Source organism: Bos mutus, chromosome 2, assembly GCF_027580195.1.
Source record: "Bos mutus isolate GX-2022 chromosome 2, NWIPB_WYAK_1.1, whole genome shotgun sequence".
Taxonomy (NCBI): Eukaryota; Metazoa; Chordata; class Mammalia; order Artiodactyla; family Bovidae; genus Bos; species Bos mutus.
In genome coordinates, this window is record NC_091618.1 from 111290421 (window position 1) to 111307682 (window position 17262).

The 17262-nt window shown below is 35.6% G+C and overlaps 1 protein-coding gene across 2 annotated transcripts in view; it reads right to left on the reverse strand.

Annotated features, from left to right (window-relative positions):
* SLC25A12 (solute carrier family 25 member 12) overlaps positions 1-17262 on the reverse strand; it is a 98596-nt gene that overhangs the window by 49927 nt on the left and 31407 nt on the right. For both annotated transcript variants that reach the window (XM_070358422.1, XM_070358416.1), the window contains exons 4-5: positions 12072-12187; positions 3819-3958 (exon numbers count right to left, since the gene is read on the reverse strand). In XM_070358422.1, the coding sequence (XP_070214523.1) occupies positions 3819-3958; positions 12072-12187 (256 nt within the window). The remainder of the gene's footprint in view (positions 1-3818; positions 3959-12071; positions 12188-17262) is intronic.

Below are 17262 nucleotides of genomic sequence, written 5' to 3' on the forward strand. Positions count from 1 at the left end.
AAAGTATATTCCTGAGCAGCATCAGGAGCAAACACACATCTACTCCATCTTATATAGGCTTTCTCTTCCTCACTCCTGCTTATTTTCCCCCCGATTTATGCCTTTGTTATATCTTTGTCTTCTCCATGCATGCATCTTAACCTCTCAGAAATATCCAGTGGCAACTATGGGCATGATTAAGCCTTATTAATGACAGTACTGAAGAAAATGTGCACCTTTACGTTAAAGACAAAGCAGAATCCTCATTGCAAAACTAATGTCAGAAGAATAGATTTTCTATTTTCTATCAGGTCAACAGTTGAAGGACTCTTTTGTATCTTTTAAAGATATATGTATTTGAAGTATCACATATGTAGCTATAGATTAAATGGAATTGGCTTCCAAATTCTCAAGTAGGGAACAGAGTAGAAAGTATAGGTAAAAAAAAAAAAATAACTGGTCAATATATAATTGTTGAAGCTGGTTGATGGGTACATGGTTTGTTTTTAATATAGACATCTTTCAAAATAAAAAGTTAAAAAAATTAAAATTAAGGCCTTCAAAAAGAAGCAACTAAAGGAAAAAAAAAGTTCTGCACATAAGCTCATTTATGTAGTATAATCAAAACATCTGGGTAGAATAGATAATGTGATCACCCTAATGAAAAAAAAAAAAAAAAAAACTCCAGATTTTATAAAAGATAAAATAAAGATATTCTAAAGAGATAAAAATATTCTAATAAATAAAAGAAAATAAATCTGCTTCTAGATTGAAAGGGCAGGAAAAGAAACTGAGGGAAAGGGTAAATAAAGGAAGTTATACTAAAGCTAAAGATCTTGTGTTCTTAGAAATGCATCTCATCTCACCTATCTATGAGATAAAAATAGCAGAGCTTCAGAAATACTGTGGCTTTGAATGAGACTGAATTCATACATTTAGCTCTTTTAAAACTCTATTCCTCACCAAAAATCACAGTAAAGAATGAAAAACAAAACAGAAGCTCAAAGACAAACAGAACAAAAAAAGAAGACAGCAACTACATTTTTAAGTTTAGAGTGCAAAGAGGCAAATGATAACTGGCTTAGAAGGCCCAAGAAAACTAGAAAAGCAAAGAAAGCAATCCAATGTACATAACAGAATCTGCCAAAGACTCATGCATTGGCTGCACCAGTACCCCTAGAGTGATGGTGAAGTGGCACTGAGAATAGGAAGCTTGGATGGAAGTTCATTTATAAAGCAGTTAGTTGCCTGCCATACTCCACCAGAGCCAGGGCTCTGGCCCTTTCCCAACCCTGGCAGACAACGAGGTGAGTTTTAACAGAGGATCTCTGGACTAAGAGAGACAAGGCACAAATGAAAGGAGGAAAATAAACGAAAGCCCACTTCCACTGGAGGAGGAAAGGGCAACCCACTCCAGTATTCTTATCTGGATCATGAACAGAGGAGTTTGGCAGGCTACAGTCCATAAGGCTGCAAAAAGTCGGACACGACTGAGCACACATACTATCTCCACACTGAATACTGAGACCTGTAACCCTCCTGTCTTACTCAGCAACCAGAATGTCAAAACCCAGGTCTAAGACTTCAATGGGAAGCCAAACGATTATTCTGATTCCCCTGTCCAAAATAAAAGACCTGAACTAGAGGGACCCCAATAAGACCACCCACCCAGAGAACTTTACAGTAAGGTACCTGAACCCAAAGCTCCCAATAAGCGTCAATCCCAATTTTAGTATGAGCAGAGGACCCAGAATCATCAGACTTGGAAGAAGAGCTACTAACATGAAAAACAGATCCAAACAAAAAGAAATAAAGTAACTTGAAGGAAAAAGGCAGATTGCAAGAAGAATAAAATCTAAAAACAAAACACCTGTCTATAATATTTTTGGAGAAGTGAGAGAAAATAGTACATTCATGAAAGAAGAACAGTATAGTATTTTAAAAGGAATATTAGGAAACCAAAAAGAACTCCTGAAAGTTAGAAATATAATAAAAACAACTTAATAGAAGATTCAGGAGAGAAAAGAGAACTAAAGGATCATACAGTTATTATATTTAGTAGTTCAAGACAAGAAAAAAAATAGAAGACTATTTTTCAAGAATTGAAGTACACAAGCTTTCAAATTAAAAGAGCCCCTGAATGTCCAACACAATGAATAAAAATAAACTCACATCAAGGTACATCATCATGAAATTTCAAAACACTGAAAATAAAAAAATCTTAAAACCCTCTAGAGTGGGGGGAAACAAAATGTCAAAAGAGAACCAAAAATTAGAATGGTAATTAACTGCTCAGTGGCAACACTGGATGTTAGAAGAAAAAAAAAAGAGATTTATCTTCAAATTAGGTGGAAAATAAATTCCTACTAAAATTCTATACCCGGCCAAACTAAATGTAATGATAGAGCAGAGGTTTTCAGATACAAAAAGTCTCACAAAAGAATTATTTTACTTTCCTTAGGAAGCCCTTGCAGTAAGTAAGTAAAAAGAAGGGAAAAAAATCATAGCAAATGAAGAGATGAAATCCAGCAAATGGAAGGTTCAACATAACAGAAAGGCAAATGGACTCCCCAGCATGAAGGTGAAGGGAGATCACAAGCTGATAGCTATGTAATAAGTACAAAGTCAGGTATCAGAAAGTTCCAGAAAAGTGGTGCAGGGGGTGTGGAAAACTGTCTGGTAGTTCCTCAAAAAGTTAAAATTATCATATGATCCAATAATCCCACACCTTAAAGATATAGTCAAAAGATTCGAAAACAGGTATTCAAACAAATGCATGTACACCAATGTTCACAGCAGTACTATTCGTAACAGCCGAAAGGCGAGAACCCAAGTAAGTGCCCATCGACTAATGAACAGATAGGCAAGATACGATATACCCACACAGTGGAATATTATTCAGCCACAAAAAGAATGAAGTACTAATATCTGCTACACATTGGTAATCCTTGAAAACACTATGCTAAGATAAAGCCAGACACAAGAATTCACGTTGTATAATTCCATTTATATGAAATATCCAGAATAAGTAACTCCATAGAGACAGAAAGTAAACTGGTGGCTTCACGAGCTAAGGAGAGGCAAGAATGGAGTGTGACTGCTTCTTCAGTACAGGGTTTTCTTCTGGGGTAATGAAAAGGTTTTGGAATTAGAGCTGGTGAATGTACTAAATGCCACTAAACTGTGTACTTTCACATGGCTAAGTTAATGTTAAGTGAATTTTACCTCAAATTTTTTTTTTAAAAGAAAGCTCCTGGATTGCTCCAAGAGAACAAAACTGATCAAACACTTGCTCTGTTTTAAACATATTAAAAATGAGGGTTTAATAACTGAGGCAGAGTCTGAGAATGAATTAGCATTAACACACAGAAAATGAACCAATAAAAATTAGAGTCTCTAAGAAAAGTGATCATTTTAGTCATGCACGGTGTTGACAAAATTGTGGTGATTCAAATGTGATAATCTAAGCAGAATCATGACATAATGATATGGAGGGCGGGGACAGAAAGTGTCCGAGAGGGAAAGGTGAAAGAGCTAGTTGCCAATCTTCAGGTGTTCAAATTAAATTTTAAAAATATCTAAGAGTGAAAAATTAAAAATTGCAGTATCAGCACTTCAAAACATTTAAATAATGTTTATTATTTAGAGCTATGAAAGTAAACACTGAAGGAAAGAAACAATTGTAAGAATTTAAATAAGTTGCCTCTGGGAGTGGGAAATGAAAAATGAGGTTAAAATTCCACAGAGAATTGCCATTTCTTGGTAATAAACCTAATAAAAGTAAAAGGAAGGAGACGGAATGTTATATATTTACACTGGTTATGAAAAACTAAGCTCACCTGAAGAAACTGTGTGAATTCTGTGTAGTTAAGGTGCTTCTTCCGATTATGCCCAAAATGTAGCCGGATAAATTCACAGTCCCAATTAAAAGGGATATGATGATGAATAGTAGTCTGTCCAAAAATTTCTTTGACATTTTCTTGAAAAGGAAAATAAAAATAAATAAATTATATCTGGAATAAGTAGTTTAGTCCACTGCAATGTTCCTACAGAAAGAAATTAAGAGAAATTTTAAAAGTCAATATTATCTGCTTCTATTAAGATTAGCTGCAAAATTTTTTGTGCCCAGAAACCCATGCACAGGAACACAATTGATACAAAATATAATTTTACAGTTAAGATTGTGTACCATTACATATAAGGCCATGAGATTCTTAATTTCTCTTGATTTAATTTTAATTAGTTAGTGATTTATATCTTGCACTATAAATGGCTGCTACTTTGCATTCCAGTATAAAATCAATAGTGTTTTCCCGGTTCCTCAAGGAGTCGAATTAAGCCCTTTATCAGAAGCATGAATACCTAAATTACGGTATAATGCAATATTTGTCATACTAAGTATGGCTTGATTGAGGCTTGATTATTACATTCACACTAGCCTGAATATATCTATTGAAGATAGGTATAAGAAATACTACCCAAAGCATATCATTAGCTCAGCAGCAAGCACCTTATTAAAAGCTTCTGATATTGTCAAAAATATGGTCTTGACACAAAGCTTCAAAATCCCCGTAAAAACCATGATTATTAGTCTCAGCTATTAAAATATTTTAAGATAAGTGAAATTAGTGATTCACTTTTAAATAAAGAAGGACTAAACACAGTATACTAACTTTTAGATAGGAACCAGTCACACCATGTAATATACAACCAAAACCCTCTGACAGCTTGTCTTCATGCACTGACAATGGCATTCACTTTCTTACAGAGTTCTACACTTACTAGAAAAGTCAATTCACAAATGACTGGTACTTTAACAAGCATAGACTGGATAGACTAATTTAGAAGCTCATGCCAAAAAAAAAAAAAAAAATCATTAACAAAGTTAAGAAAGCAGGAAGCCTCTTTTACTGATGTCTTAAGAACAAAATTATTTTCAAATTTAAGCCAATTATATTAGTGAAAGGGTTTTACTATCTATAGCTATCAATTATATTAAGAATTAGTAAATACAAGCTTAATGTTTTATAATCTCCAACTACGCTATTTTATCTAATTTCTGAAAATTCTCTAAACAGATATAAATCTCACATTGTAAATGGTTTAATGGATTCCCTTTAGCTTTAACATACTTTTTCTTGATAAAAGCATTGCTATGGTGGGGAAGTAGGGGAAGTGTAAGAATCCTGAACTGGAAATCCTACCAGTTTGGACTCAACACGACAGCTCTGAATAGGTCACAGCGATCGGTCAGTTGGAAGGCGGCATTGGATGTCACTGGGGAGATGGGATTCTCATCTTTTCTTTCAAATGGAATGTAGCATCTATTTCTGGCCTAAATAGCAACAGTATTTCAGAGTTTTCAAATCATGTCAATTATTTTCATCTTCCATAAACACATATCAAAGATGTGAGCTTCAGTTTCTGAAAGCAAAGAATTAATGCACTAGCAAGTTATGGGATTCTAAGCAACACAGAGGATTACCCTCAACTCTATGTGAGACTTCAACAAGTTGTCAAATATATTAAAGTTTACAAAATTATTAAAATAACAAGGATGGCAGAAAACTCTTTTGAGCTAAAAATATTAAGGCAGTTTAGCAAAGATTTTTTTTTTTAGGATTCTCCTACCTGCTTCTCTTTCCAAATTAATTGGTTTTCTTATTTTAAGTATTAAACTAAGGGAATAGGAAGAAATTGATGGAAAACATATTAGGATAACTTAATTACATTAAGAGAAATTATTAAAAGGAATAAGTTATTTTATAACCTTTATTTAAAGGTCACAACTCTCAAAACTCAAGTGCTTGATAAGAAATATACTTACTGCTACCTAAGTAAGTTTTATACAATAGCAGAATAAAACTGAATTCCCTTTGTATGACTGGAAAATACCAGAATCTCATGTGAAACTATATCAAATAAAACCAGACTCAAAATCTTTCAAACTTATGAAAATTTAATGAACCATAAAAATTTCTTTTTCTATCACAAAAAGGACATTTATAAACCAAAATTACAATGTGTAATTTACATTCAGAAAAAAATAGCACTATAATAAAAACTTTTAACTAAAATCCTATTTAGTAAACTTCTTAGCAACCTTTAAATAAGATCTTACAGTACCTTTGAAACAATTAAGCTGATGGCTTAAATTACTCATATTAATTTCTCCAAATATAGAAGTGTCATTTTCCATGAATATTTGTTTAAACATTTCCCACTTTTCCCAAAATGGTCAGTTGACAGTTTTGTACATGGTTTTATTATGACCATTATTATGTGCTATGGTTTATTAACTATGCCCAGACACTTTTAATTATTTTAGCCATGTCACAGGTTGCAAACTTTCAAACCTACTCTGGCATCTCTTGATGTATGCCACTTCCTTTCTGTTATTATTTCCACTGCTGCTGCTGCTGCTAAGTCGCTTCAGTCGTGTCTGACTCTGTGCGACCCCATGGACTACAGCCTACCAGGCTTCTCCGTCCATGGGATTCTCCAGGCAAGAGTACTGGAGTGGGGTGCCATTTCCTTCTCCACTGTTTCCACTACCAACTCCCTAAGGCTAAATCAGGAAGCTTAGAGAAATAATTAGTACAACTACTGTTTTAAAGTCAAATTCATAATTACCACTTTACTTTTACCAGGATATGCTTATCAAAAAAAAAAAAAGTTATACAAAAGCTCCAGAACTGGAGAGCTTAATACTGAGGCAATAGCCCAAAGCACTAATGACCTCCTCTTATGCAGTTTTATCAGGCTCTGTATGACATGAAAGGGGGCACCAATAATCTCAAAAACACCCAATGTATCCAACTGAAACTACATAGTAAGTTTCTCCCCAGAGAGAATCCCGTCTTTCCAGTGGCAAACAAAGGTCTTTAGCTCTCTAAGCAGTGCTATTTCAGTGGCCACAGTTCTGGCTTGGATGAAAGCGATAAGAGAGTCACAACTTATTGGCAACAGGATCATGATCGAGTGTTTTATATCAGGTTGGCATTGCTAAGGGAAATAGGAATCCATTTGTTTTCTGACATACAGAAAACAAAAGACCACTTTTTCACTTCCTGCGGAGCATGGGCTTATAAAAGAGATGGTTTATAATTCCTTTGAAATGGGAAACAGGGTCAGATATAAAAGTAGCCTATCATGTTCTCTTTGCTTAAAGGAGAGGAGCACAATGATTTGTCAGGAGGGCAGGTAAATGGTGACAACTGTGATTAAGTAAAAATGTTCACAGACCTATAACATTAGTCAATTTAGCTGTATCAGTCACTTATGATGATTGGACTAAATGAAATACACTGAAGCATATATATTAGGTAAATATGTCTTAACAGAGGTTTTAATTTCCCCAGCAGCCCACACTGCGTCTCCCCATCTTATCCACCCTCATCCCTCCCCTGGTCCTTATGGGAGCTTCCTACTGGTCTTGTTCACCTTTCTGCAGTACAAAATTACCTCTGACCGGGGCTGGCACTCTTCTCCAAGACTGCCACCATGCCTGTTCCATGAATGAGCCTGGAAGGAGCTGCTGTACCAACGGTGTGGCCAGAGAACTCCTCCTGTAGGTATACAAGCCATCAGCCCTGTGACACAGCCCACCTACCATCAGCCCAACGACATCCTGATTCCAAGGATTCCAGCCCAGCAGGAACCACTGCTTCCAGCTTATAGGCTTGAGAGCAAACATTTTTATTGTCAGAGGGGAAAAAAGAGAGTCCTCAACAGCTGAGTTTCACCTGCACAGTTCTTAAAGTGAAGTCAGAGAGGCTTTTAAAAGGACTCCCACCATGAACAATGAATATCCTTGTGTATAACTGAACAAAAACAATGGCAAGACTTGTGGAAGAGTTTCTCAGAGAAGGAAAACTTGAGGGGAAAGAAGAGGAACAACTAAGAGACTGAAAAAGAAAACAAAGGAAAACAAACAACAACAATAAAAAGATCAACAACAGGAGCTTGTAGAAGTCCCAGCCAACACAGCATGTCAAGCCAGACTTCTAAGTCCTACTTCAGGTGGCTTGTTAATTTCTGGGGTGACCTTCTCTGTTTTACTGAGGGAGAAGTATTTCTATTAACCCTTTTACCTACCTCCAAAAGGGACTACTGTACAATCAGTCCACACAGTAGTCCTGCTGCCAAATATATGTAAAGGTCCATTTCTCAGGAAAAATGAGTTTACATTTAAAGAGCATCTATTACTATAGAAGGTAGATGCTTCAACAATCTATCACCAACTGGCATAAAAACAAGTGATACCATGTCCTTTTTTTACCTCAAACTCTAAGCTACTCTAGCAGTCTGGAGTATTAATGTGACCTTCTCTGTAATATCTGAGTCTCAAAAATTCTTACTGATTTAATTTGAACACCCAAGTGAAGCTCTCATTCTTACCAAGTGAAACTAGGTATTTATTACCATTAGGATTTCATATTATACCATGTCTATAGCTTTGTTCCCACTGACAGAGGATACGACATTTTTCATATCTAGACTTCCATCTCCTAAACCTTTTAACCATAGCAGCAGTCATGCCTGAAACACTCCAATCTGATTATTATGCCCTTTATGGAAAAAGAGTATTTTAGAGGCACAAATGGAACACGTATTTATTTGCTATACATATTGGTGGTCAAACAGCATAAAATTAAAAGGAAACCCTACTTCTTGAGAGTTCTACAGTCAGGGGATGAAGATATGCCCCTGGAAAAGTTTCCTTGTAACAGTTCCCATTCCTAGGCAAACACTTTTAGAACACAATATTGATGAGATTTTTAATAGGAAATTTAGAATACATAACATGTTTTATATTCATTTATTAGTTAATAGGTAAGAGTATTGTTGGGTTTTTTAGAATCCTTGTTAAAGCAATAGTTTTGTTTTTTTTTTTAACTTAGGACAAAGGTATGGCAACTATTGACAACACAGTGTAGAAGCGCTGGTTATCTTGGTTACCTCAATCCAATGCTATCGAGCAAACACCCAGTACGCTAGTGGATGACAGTGACAGCAAGGCAAGTTTACACTATATCTAGCACACACCAGTCATGCAATGGCCCGTAGAAGGCTCATGCCACCAGGCAGAAACAGATATACAAGCCATTAAGTAATCATCCACAGCATGCATTAGAGGTTTCACTGAAAGAACACCAAAGAAACAACTAATGATGTTATTCATTCTTTTAAAAACTTCAGAACCCTCTCCTGAGCTTGTGCATCCTGAAATGGATTATCAACATCTTGATCTAAGTCCTCTCCCCTACAGCAAAGGCATCTTTAAAAAAAACACTTGTCCAGCATTCAAGTAAATGTTTTTCAGTACTGCTATATATATAAATACTTGCAAAGATGTATACAATTTAAGTACACAATTTGATGTGTATAAAAGCCATATCTAAAAAAACAAAAGCATAGATGAGAACAATATATATAGATGTACACATAAATCATCAGAGTCCATGAGATAGAGATAATACTGATGGCATAATAGTTTTTCCCTATTCCATTATATTTTGCATCCAATATTCTCTCCTGGCTTTCTCTCCTGATGTGCACAAGAAAAAACTATACTTTAAATAAGCTCCAAACTAGAAAACATAAGTCCATCAGGTGAAAAGGACTGAGTTAGAATGGATCTAAATTTTCTTTCTACCTAAACATACATTTGTAAAGATATAAGCATAATTCTCTTTATTAAGTGAGTGTAAACATGAAAACTGACCTTTATCACAGATCCAAAATTCTATTAAAATTAACTCCAGGTTAATTATTTCCTTATGCTGAAATTCTGTAGTTGAATACAGCCTGAAATGAGTGGGCCTTAGAAATCTTGTTAAATGGCATTTGTAACAGTTTCAGTGCTTTCTTCTCTCCTTCCTTATGATTATTTTCATTATAGTTAAGAAGGTTTGTCTAAAAATGAATCCTCAACATTAGGGAAGAGAATGGTCTAGGTCCCCAGGATTTAGGTGAACACCATCAAGAGAACCATCCAGTTGGCCAGGGATCACAGGAACAACATCAAAAGGGAGTTCAAATTCATCTTATTCTGTAAGAATTTTCCCAACTCTAATATGGAGCAGTAGACTGAAGGATCTGGAGGAATTACATGTTCTGTTTACACCAGGTGCTATAAAAACTAAGACTGATACATTTTGCTTTTAATTCTATTTGCATTTTCTTGAAGTCTTAACTCATAAATCAGTATGAGGGGAAAAACAAAAGATCTATAAAATGCTAAAGCTGGAGTCTAATAACTATAAGCTTTCATTTGCATGAAATAATATGGTGTGTATAAACCATTCAGCTACTTCCTACACATTTTAATCCACTAATCAACAATGGCATGAGTCTCTACTGTTAGTCTGTTGAATAAACTGACTTGACTGACTTATTTTTTTAAAATAGAAATTGGAAAAGGCAATCAAAGAATCATAATACCAAGGTAAAAGGGACAAAGTAAGTTAGAATTTGGCTTTGGGAAATCTAATTTTTAAGCAAGAACACAGTATAGAAGTATGGGCATACTGTCACTAATACAGCTATTTGTATCAAGTGATTTCCCAAGCATCTGTGCACCATATTTAGAAGTAAGGCATACGAACATGTGTGATAACTATTGAAAATAAAAAATGCAGCATTCTTAGAAGTACAAAGTTAATGCTGAATGATGAAATGATAAAGCCTTTATGTTTTAAACTATAAAATTTAGGCTTTTCTGAGGAAAGTCAACATTCTTTAGGAGGCAGAAAAGGCCAGGGCTTGCTCCAAAGAGAGAATGCCAAGATAAACGCAAAAACCTAAACAGCTCTGCGTAGGTATTTATCTGGGAAAATGTTCTTACACAGAAGACGACTGGGTCAGTGGGCAGAAGAAATCAATTAATGCCATGCTAGAACATATGCCCACGAAGGTGACAGCAAAAGCTAGACTAGCCCTTTCCAATGCCTGTACTTTCTCACCGTTCTCACCACAGCAGTGATACTTTTCCCTTTGGGTTTAACAAGAGGATGTTTGTCTTCTAACAAACACTACAGTGAATAAGTATTTAGCACCGTGGCTCAGGGGAAGCCAGATTTTCAGGAGTCTCTCTACCACAAACTGATGCCAATTCACACTGTACACCGCTAAACGGGCTCAAGTTCAGTTTTACAAGATGAAAAAGTTCTGGAGATGTGTTTCATGACAATGTGAATATACTCAACACTACCGAACTGTACGCTCACAAATGGTTAAGATGCTAAGGTTAGTGTTAGGTACTGTTTACCACAATGAAAAAAAATTCAAATATTAAAAAAAAAAAAGGGAGGAGTGCTCTAGGTCCTTCAAAACACTACTTTTTAATTGAAAAGCCTATTGCAGGAAAAATTAGCTGATACTTTGACTAAGCACATACTAATTCCTGGAAGTAAGCCTCTTTTAAAAAACGAATATATAGCTATATATAGAAACCCTAGTTTGTACACTTTTGAGACATCCACAGTGTGCTCAGTGATGTGCCTACCAAATGATTTAAATGGATTTCTACACCCCATTCAGAAGGCAACTTTAATATTCTAGCCTTCTTTTCTAAAATCAAAAATTTTAAATGGGGCTTCAGAGAATGCTAACTATTCCTGCCTTAACTCCTTCCTTCAGTTCCATTCTTGGGCGTTAAAATGACACTGAAGCAATTTTCCAAAGAGGCTCCAGAGAAGCTCTGAATTCTCTACCCTGAAACCCCTTAAAGAACGAGATGATTACTCCATGTTGTTCAGTCTGTTTCATAAAAAATCTATCCCAGGCTGGCCCAGAACAAGGTAATTTTATACCACCAACTTTAGGAATGTGAAAGTGTCAGAGAGGCAATGAGTTGAAGCAACAACATTCCTACCTTCCTCAATTTTTTTTGGCAATAGTTCAATGCTTTAAAGAAAATAAAACCATTTTAATTTTATCTACATAAATTCTTTTAGGAAATTAAAACTTCATTTTCTGACTAGCTCTTAAATAAGCAGCAATCTGTATGCAGTTACTAAATTTAGCAATTAAAGATTGAACCAGCCTCACTAACTTCACTTAACTATATAATCTTTTTTTTTCCTTACCAAATGTCACCTCTCCATTTCCACTCTTGTCAAACAATTGGAAAGCCACTATGAACATGGAATCTGGAGCACATAATACAGATTCAAATGCCAAAAACTCTTGATAGGAGATCAACCTAGAATAAAATATAAAATATCATCAGCTGGTAACCTACCTTTGCAGTATGAACTATAGCTCAGGGCAACCAAATAACTGATGAAGGGAAGTTTCTCTGTAGTGGTATTCCAGATAATAAAGAAAGAAGGAATGATAGAATATTGGTTGGTGGTGGTGTAGTCGCTAAGCCGTGTCCAGCTCTTGTGACTCCATGGACTGCAGCCCACCAGGCTCCTCTGTCCATAGACTTTTTCAGGTAAGCATACTGGAGTGGGTTGCCATTTCCCTCTCCAGGGAATCTTGCTGACTCAGGGACTGAACCTGCGTCTCCTGCACTGGCAGCTGGATTCTTTACCACTGAACCACCAGGGAAGCCCATGATAGAATATTACCCTTTTGTAAACTCTTAACACATTAATGGATCTAAATAATAATCAACAGTCCCTAAATATCACAGAAAGAAAGAGACTGGATGAAAACTAACTGAAACTGAATCTGACCAAGTCTCTAATAGATCAGAGTTTCTAAACCTCTGCACTCAACAGTGACATTTGAAGCTGAATAACTCTGCTGTGGGGGCCTCCTATGCATTGTATCATGTTGAGCAACATCACTGACCTCTACTCACTAGACGCCAACAATACCTAGCACATTGAGAACCAATGTTTTAGATGTAATCAACAATTTGCAGAAAAAATATAAAGGACAAAGAAAAATGTTAAATTAAACATTACGACAGAAACACAATCAGCAAAAATGTAGATTGTGGGAAATTAGAAGTAAACATTTTGGAGTTGGAAAAAAAACTGTTTTAAAGAAGATATGGAAGAGAACCTAATTAAAGACCTAAAAGATACAGCAATTAATTACAAAGATACAGATCTTATTTGGATTCTGATTAAAACAAAGTAAAAAAAATTTTTTTTAGTTTATAAGAAAATCAGGAAATGAAAACACTGATATAACACAAATGCTTGATAATACTGAGACATCAACATTTTTGAGGTTTGTTTTTGGTAATTTTTCTTATCTCTTAGAAATATACATTGAGATATTTACAGATGAAATTTGTCACCTGGAATTTGCTTCAAAATAATCTAGGGGATAGAGGAATAGGTGGAGATATAAGTAAAACAAACTTAGTAATTATCTTCACAATTATTAAAAGTAGGTGTATTTAAAAAAAAGGTGTAGTCACACTTAATTAAAGTGAACTGGGGTGATTACATGCATCAGTGCAGTTCATCCTTGGTTAAAAAAAAAAGTCTTAAAAAAGAATTAATACTCTAGGTGGATAATTTTGACAGAGTTTTGCTTCACTTTTACATATATATATTATATATGTATGTGCGCTTGTGCATTGCGTTGTGAAATCTACTTTTTAGATCAAAAGAGTTTGTAGACCACTGTAGTTTAACTATGCTGGCAAATAAAAGCACAAATTAACCTAAAAAAAAAGTGGGTGATGAATATATTGAATTTATTACACTACTTTTTGTTTTATATATTTGAAATGTCACTAATAAAAACTTTAAAGGAAAGTTCAAAACAAAAAGGAAAACCAAAGCTTATTCATCCTATAATACTAACGGCTGTGAAACTAGCCAGTGGCCAAAACTACACTGAACTAGCCTTCAATGATTTTTTTTCTAATTTATTTTTTTATTGAAGGACCTGCTTTACAGAATTTTGCTGTTTTCATTCAAACCTCAACATGAATCAGCCATAGGTATACATATATCCCCTCCCTGTTGAACCTCCCTCCCATCTCCTGCCCCATCCCATCCCTCTAGATTGATACAGAGCCCCTGTTTGAGTTTCCTGAGCCATACAGCAAATTCCCATTGGCTATCTATTTTACATATGGTCATGTAAGTTTCCATGAAACTCTTTCCATACATCTCACCCTCTCCTCCCCTCTCCCATGTCCTTAAGTCTATTCTCTATGTCTGTTTCTCCATTGCTGCCCTGTAAATATATTCTTCAGTACCATTTTTCTAGATTGTGTATATATATGTTAGAATACGATATTTACCTTTCTCTTTCTGACTCTTTTCACTCTGTATAATAGGTTCTAGGTTCATCTACCTCATCAGAACTGACTCAAATGCATTCTTTTTTATGGCTCAATAATATTCCATTGTGTATATATACAACTTCTTTATCCATTCATCCGTCAGTGGACATCTAGGTTGCTTCCATGTTCTAGCTTTGTAAATAGTGCTGCAATAAACAATGGGAAACACGTGTCTTTTTCAATTTTGTTTTCCTGAGGGTATAATGCCTAGGAGTGGGATTGCTGGGTCATATGGTGGTTTTATTCCTAGTTTTTTTAAGGAATCTCCATACCGTCTTTCATAGTGGCTGTCTCAATTTACATTCCCACCAACAGTGCAAGAGCATTCTCTTTTCTCCACACCTTCTCCAGCATTTATTGTTTGTAGACTTTTTGATGATGGCCGTTCTGACCAGCCTGAGGTGATATCTCATTGTAGTTTTGATTTGCATTTCTCTAATAATGAGCAATGTTTGAACATCTTTTCATGTGTTTGTTACCCATCTGTACATCTTCTTTGGAGAAATGTCTGTTTAAGTCTTTCCCCCACCTTTTGACTGGGAAAATGACTATACTACCAAATGCAATCTACAGATTCAACTCAATCCCTATCAAACTACCAATGGCATTTTCCACAGACCTAGAACAAAAAAGTTCACAATTCATATGGAAACACAAAAGACCCTGAATAGCCACAGCAGTCCTGAGAAAGAAGAATGGAGCTGGAGGAATCAACCTTCCTGACTTCAGATTATACTACAAAGTTACAGTCATCAAGACAGTATGGTACTGGCACAAAAACAGAAATATAGACCAATGGAACAAGATAGAAAATGGGTACCTTATTTTTGACAAAGGAGGCAACAATATACTATGGGGCAAAGACAGCCTCTTTAATAAATGGTGCTGGGAAAACTGGACAATTACATGTAAAAGAACGAAATTAGAACACTTCCTAACACCATACACAAAGATATACTCAAAATGGATTAAAGACCTAAATGTAAGACCAGAAACTATAAAATTCTTAGAGGAAAATATAGGCAGAACACTTGACATAAATCTAAGCAAGAGCCTCTATGACCCACCTCCTAGAGTAATGGAAATAAAAGTAAACAAGTGGGACCTGATTAAACCTAAAAGCTTTTGCACAGCAAAGGAAACTATAAGCAAGGTGAAAAAACAATCCTCAGCATGGGAGAAAATAATAGCAATGAAACAACTAACAAAGGATTAATTTCCAAAATATATAAGCAGTTCATACAACTCAATGCCAGAAAAACAAACAACCGAATCAAAAAGTGGGAAAGAGCCTTCAATGATTTTATGGAGCATTTGGGCTTCCCTTGCGGCTCAGCAGTAAAAAAAAAAAAAAAAAAATCCGCCTGCTAATGTAGGTTCAATTCCTCGGTCAGGAAGACCCCTGGAGAAGGAAATGGCAAGCCACTGAAGTAATTCTGCCTGGGAAATCCCATGGACAGAGGACCCTGGTGGGCTACAGTCCTTGGGATTGCAAAAAGTCAACTAAGCACACACACCCACATGCACAATCTTTACATGGCTCATTTCAAATATCATTTCCTCAAGAGAATCATCTTAAAAGTCCCCAGATGACTTCACATCCTTACAGCATTTGTTCTGTGCCCCTCACAAAATTCCTGTTAAAGTAATTATGTAACTCATTATTTCAAATCTAATTCCCTGTCAGAAAGTAGGCTTGTCAGAGCACAGGCTTGATTCAGGGCAGGAACTCAAATATTCTTGAAGAAACTCAATTTAGGATATATGACTTTTTAGAGACATGTTTTCCAACACATTTTTAAGAAAATGACTACATTTCACATTTCATTTTATGCCCACTCATCTAAGTCACATTACACATTCAAAGTTACATTTTTATTACTTAAAACATTTTGAAGTATGTTTAAATTACACAAATTACATTATATCCAAAAGCAATGCTGCTGCTATTTACTTGCTAAGTTATGTCCAACTCTTTTGCGACCACGTGGACTGTAGCCTGCCAGGCTCCCCTGTCCATGGGACACTCTAGGCAAGAATACAGGAGCGGGTTGCCACTTTCTCCTCCAGGGGATCTTCCCAACACAGGGATCGAATCTCAGTCTCCTGCTTGACAGGCAGATTCCTGACCCCTGAACCACCTGGGAAGCCCAATATACTCTATGCCTTTGCCCTTTATTGAGGGAAAAGAATGGCTCTGTCGCGGTAGTATTCAGGGCACTGGAGACTATGCCCTCACTGTGCTCATGCTAAAGAATCCTGGGAGGAACAAGCCAATTAAAAACTGTTTATCAAGCCACATGTCATATAACACAGCATATGCATTACTAAAAAATATAGTAAAACTCTATAAAGTATGATTATCAGTACACAAATTTTCAGGTAGTAAAAACAGTGGTATCATCCTGACTATATCCACACACTCCTACAAAGCAATGAGCAATTTGTGGTTCTAAGTTCTGAACAAAACTCAAGATCAATGAGAATGTATAACACAAATACAATAGTGATCTAGGGAACCAGTTAGAATAGGTTGTCACTTTCTATATTATGAAATTTAGAAACATTTGAAATTTTTATATTTATAATGAAGAATTAGCACTATTTCTTCTGCTCATAACATTAACTTTTAAAATAAAAATGAAAAGTCACTAGGCTGATTATAGGGGGAAGAACAACGCATAGCATCTTGATTTTTTCAAAACACGCCAAGTCTCAGCAAATAGACATAAAAATACAATTACCCTGAAATATAGAATATTAGATTTTAAACATATTTCATGTTCAGTAGTAAAACTTTCTGTATTTATGAGAAGAGGTCAAAGGTTTTTTCCTTAACTAGCAAAGGTCATAAATGGTTGGCTGGCAAACCAATCATTTGCTTTTTAGGAGTCACGCTGGTATCACTTACACGTGGAATCTAAAGTATGTCACAAATGAACACATCAACAAAACAGAAAGACTCACAGACACAGAGAACAGACTTGGGGTTGCCAAAGGAGAGGTGGGGCGGGAAA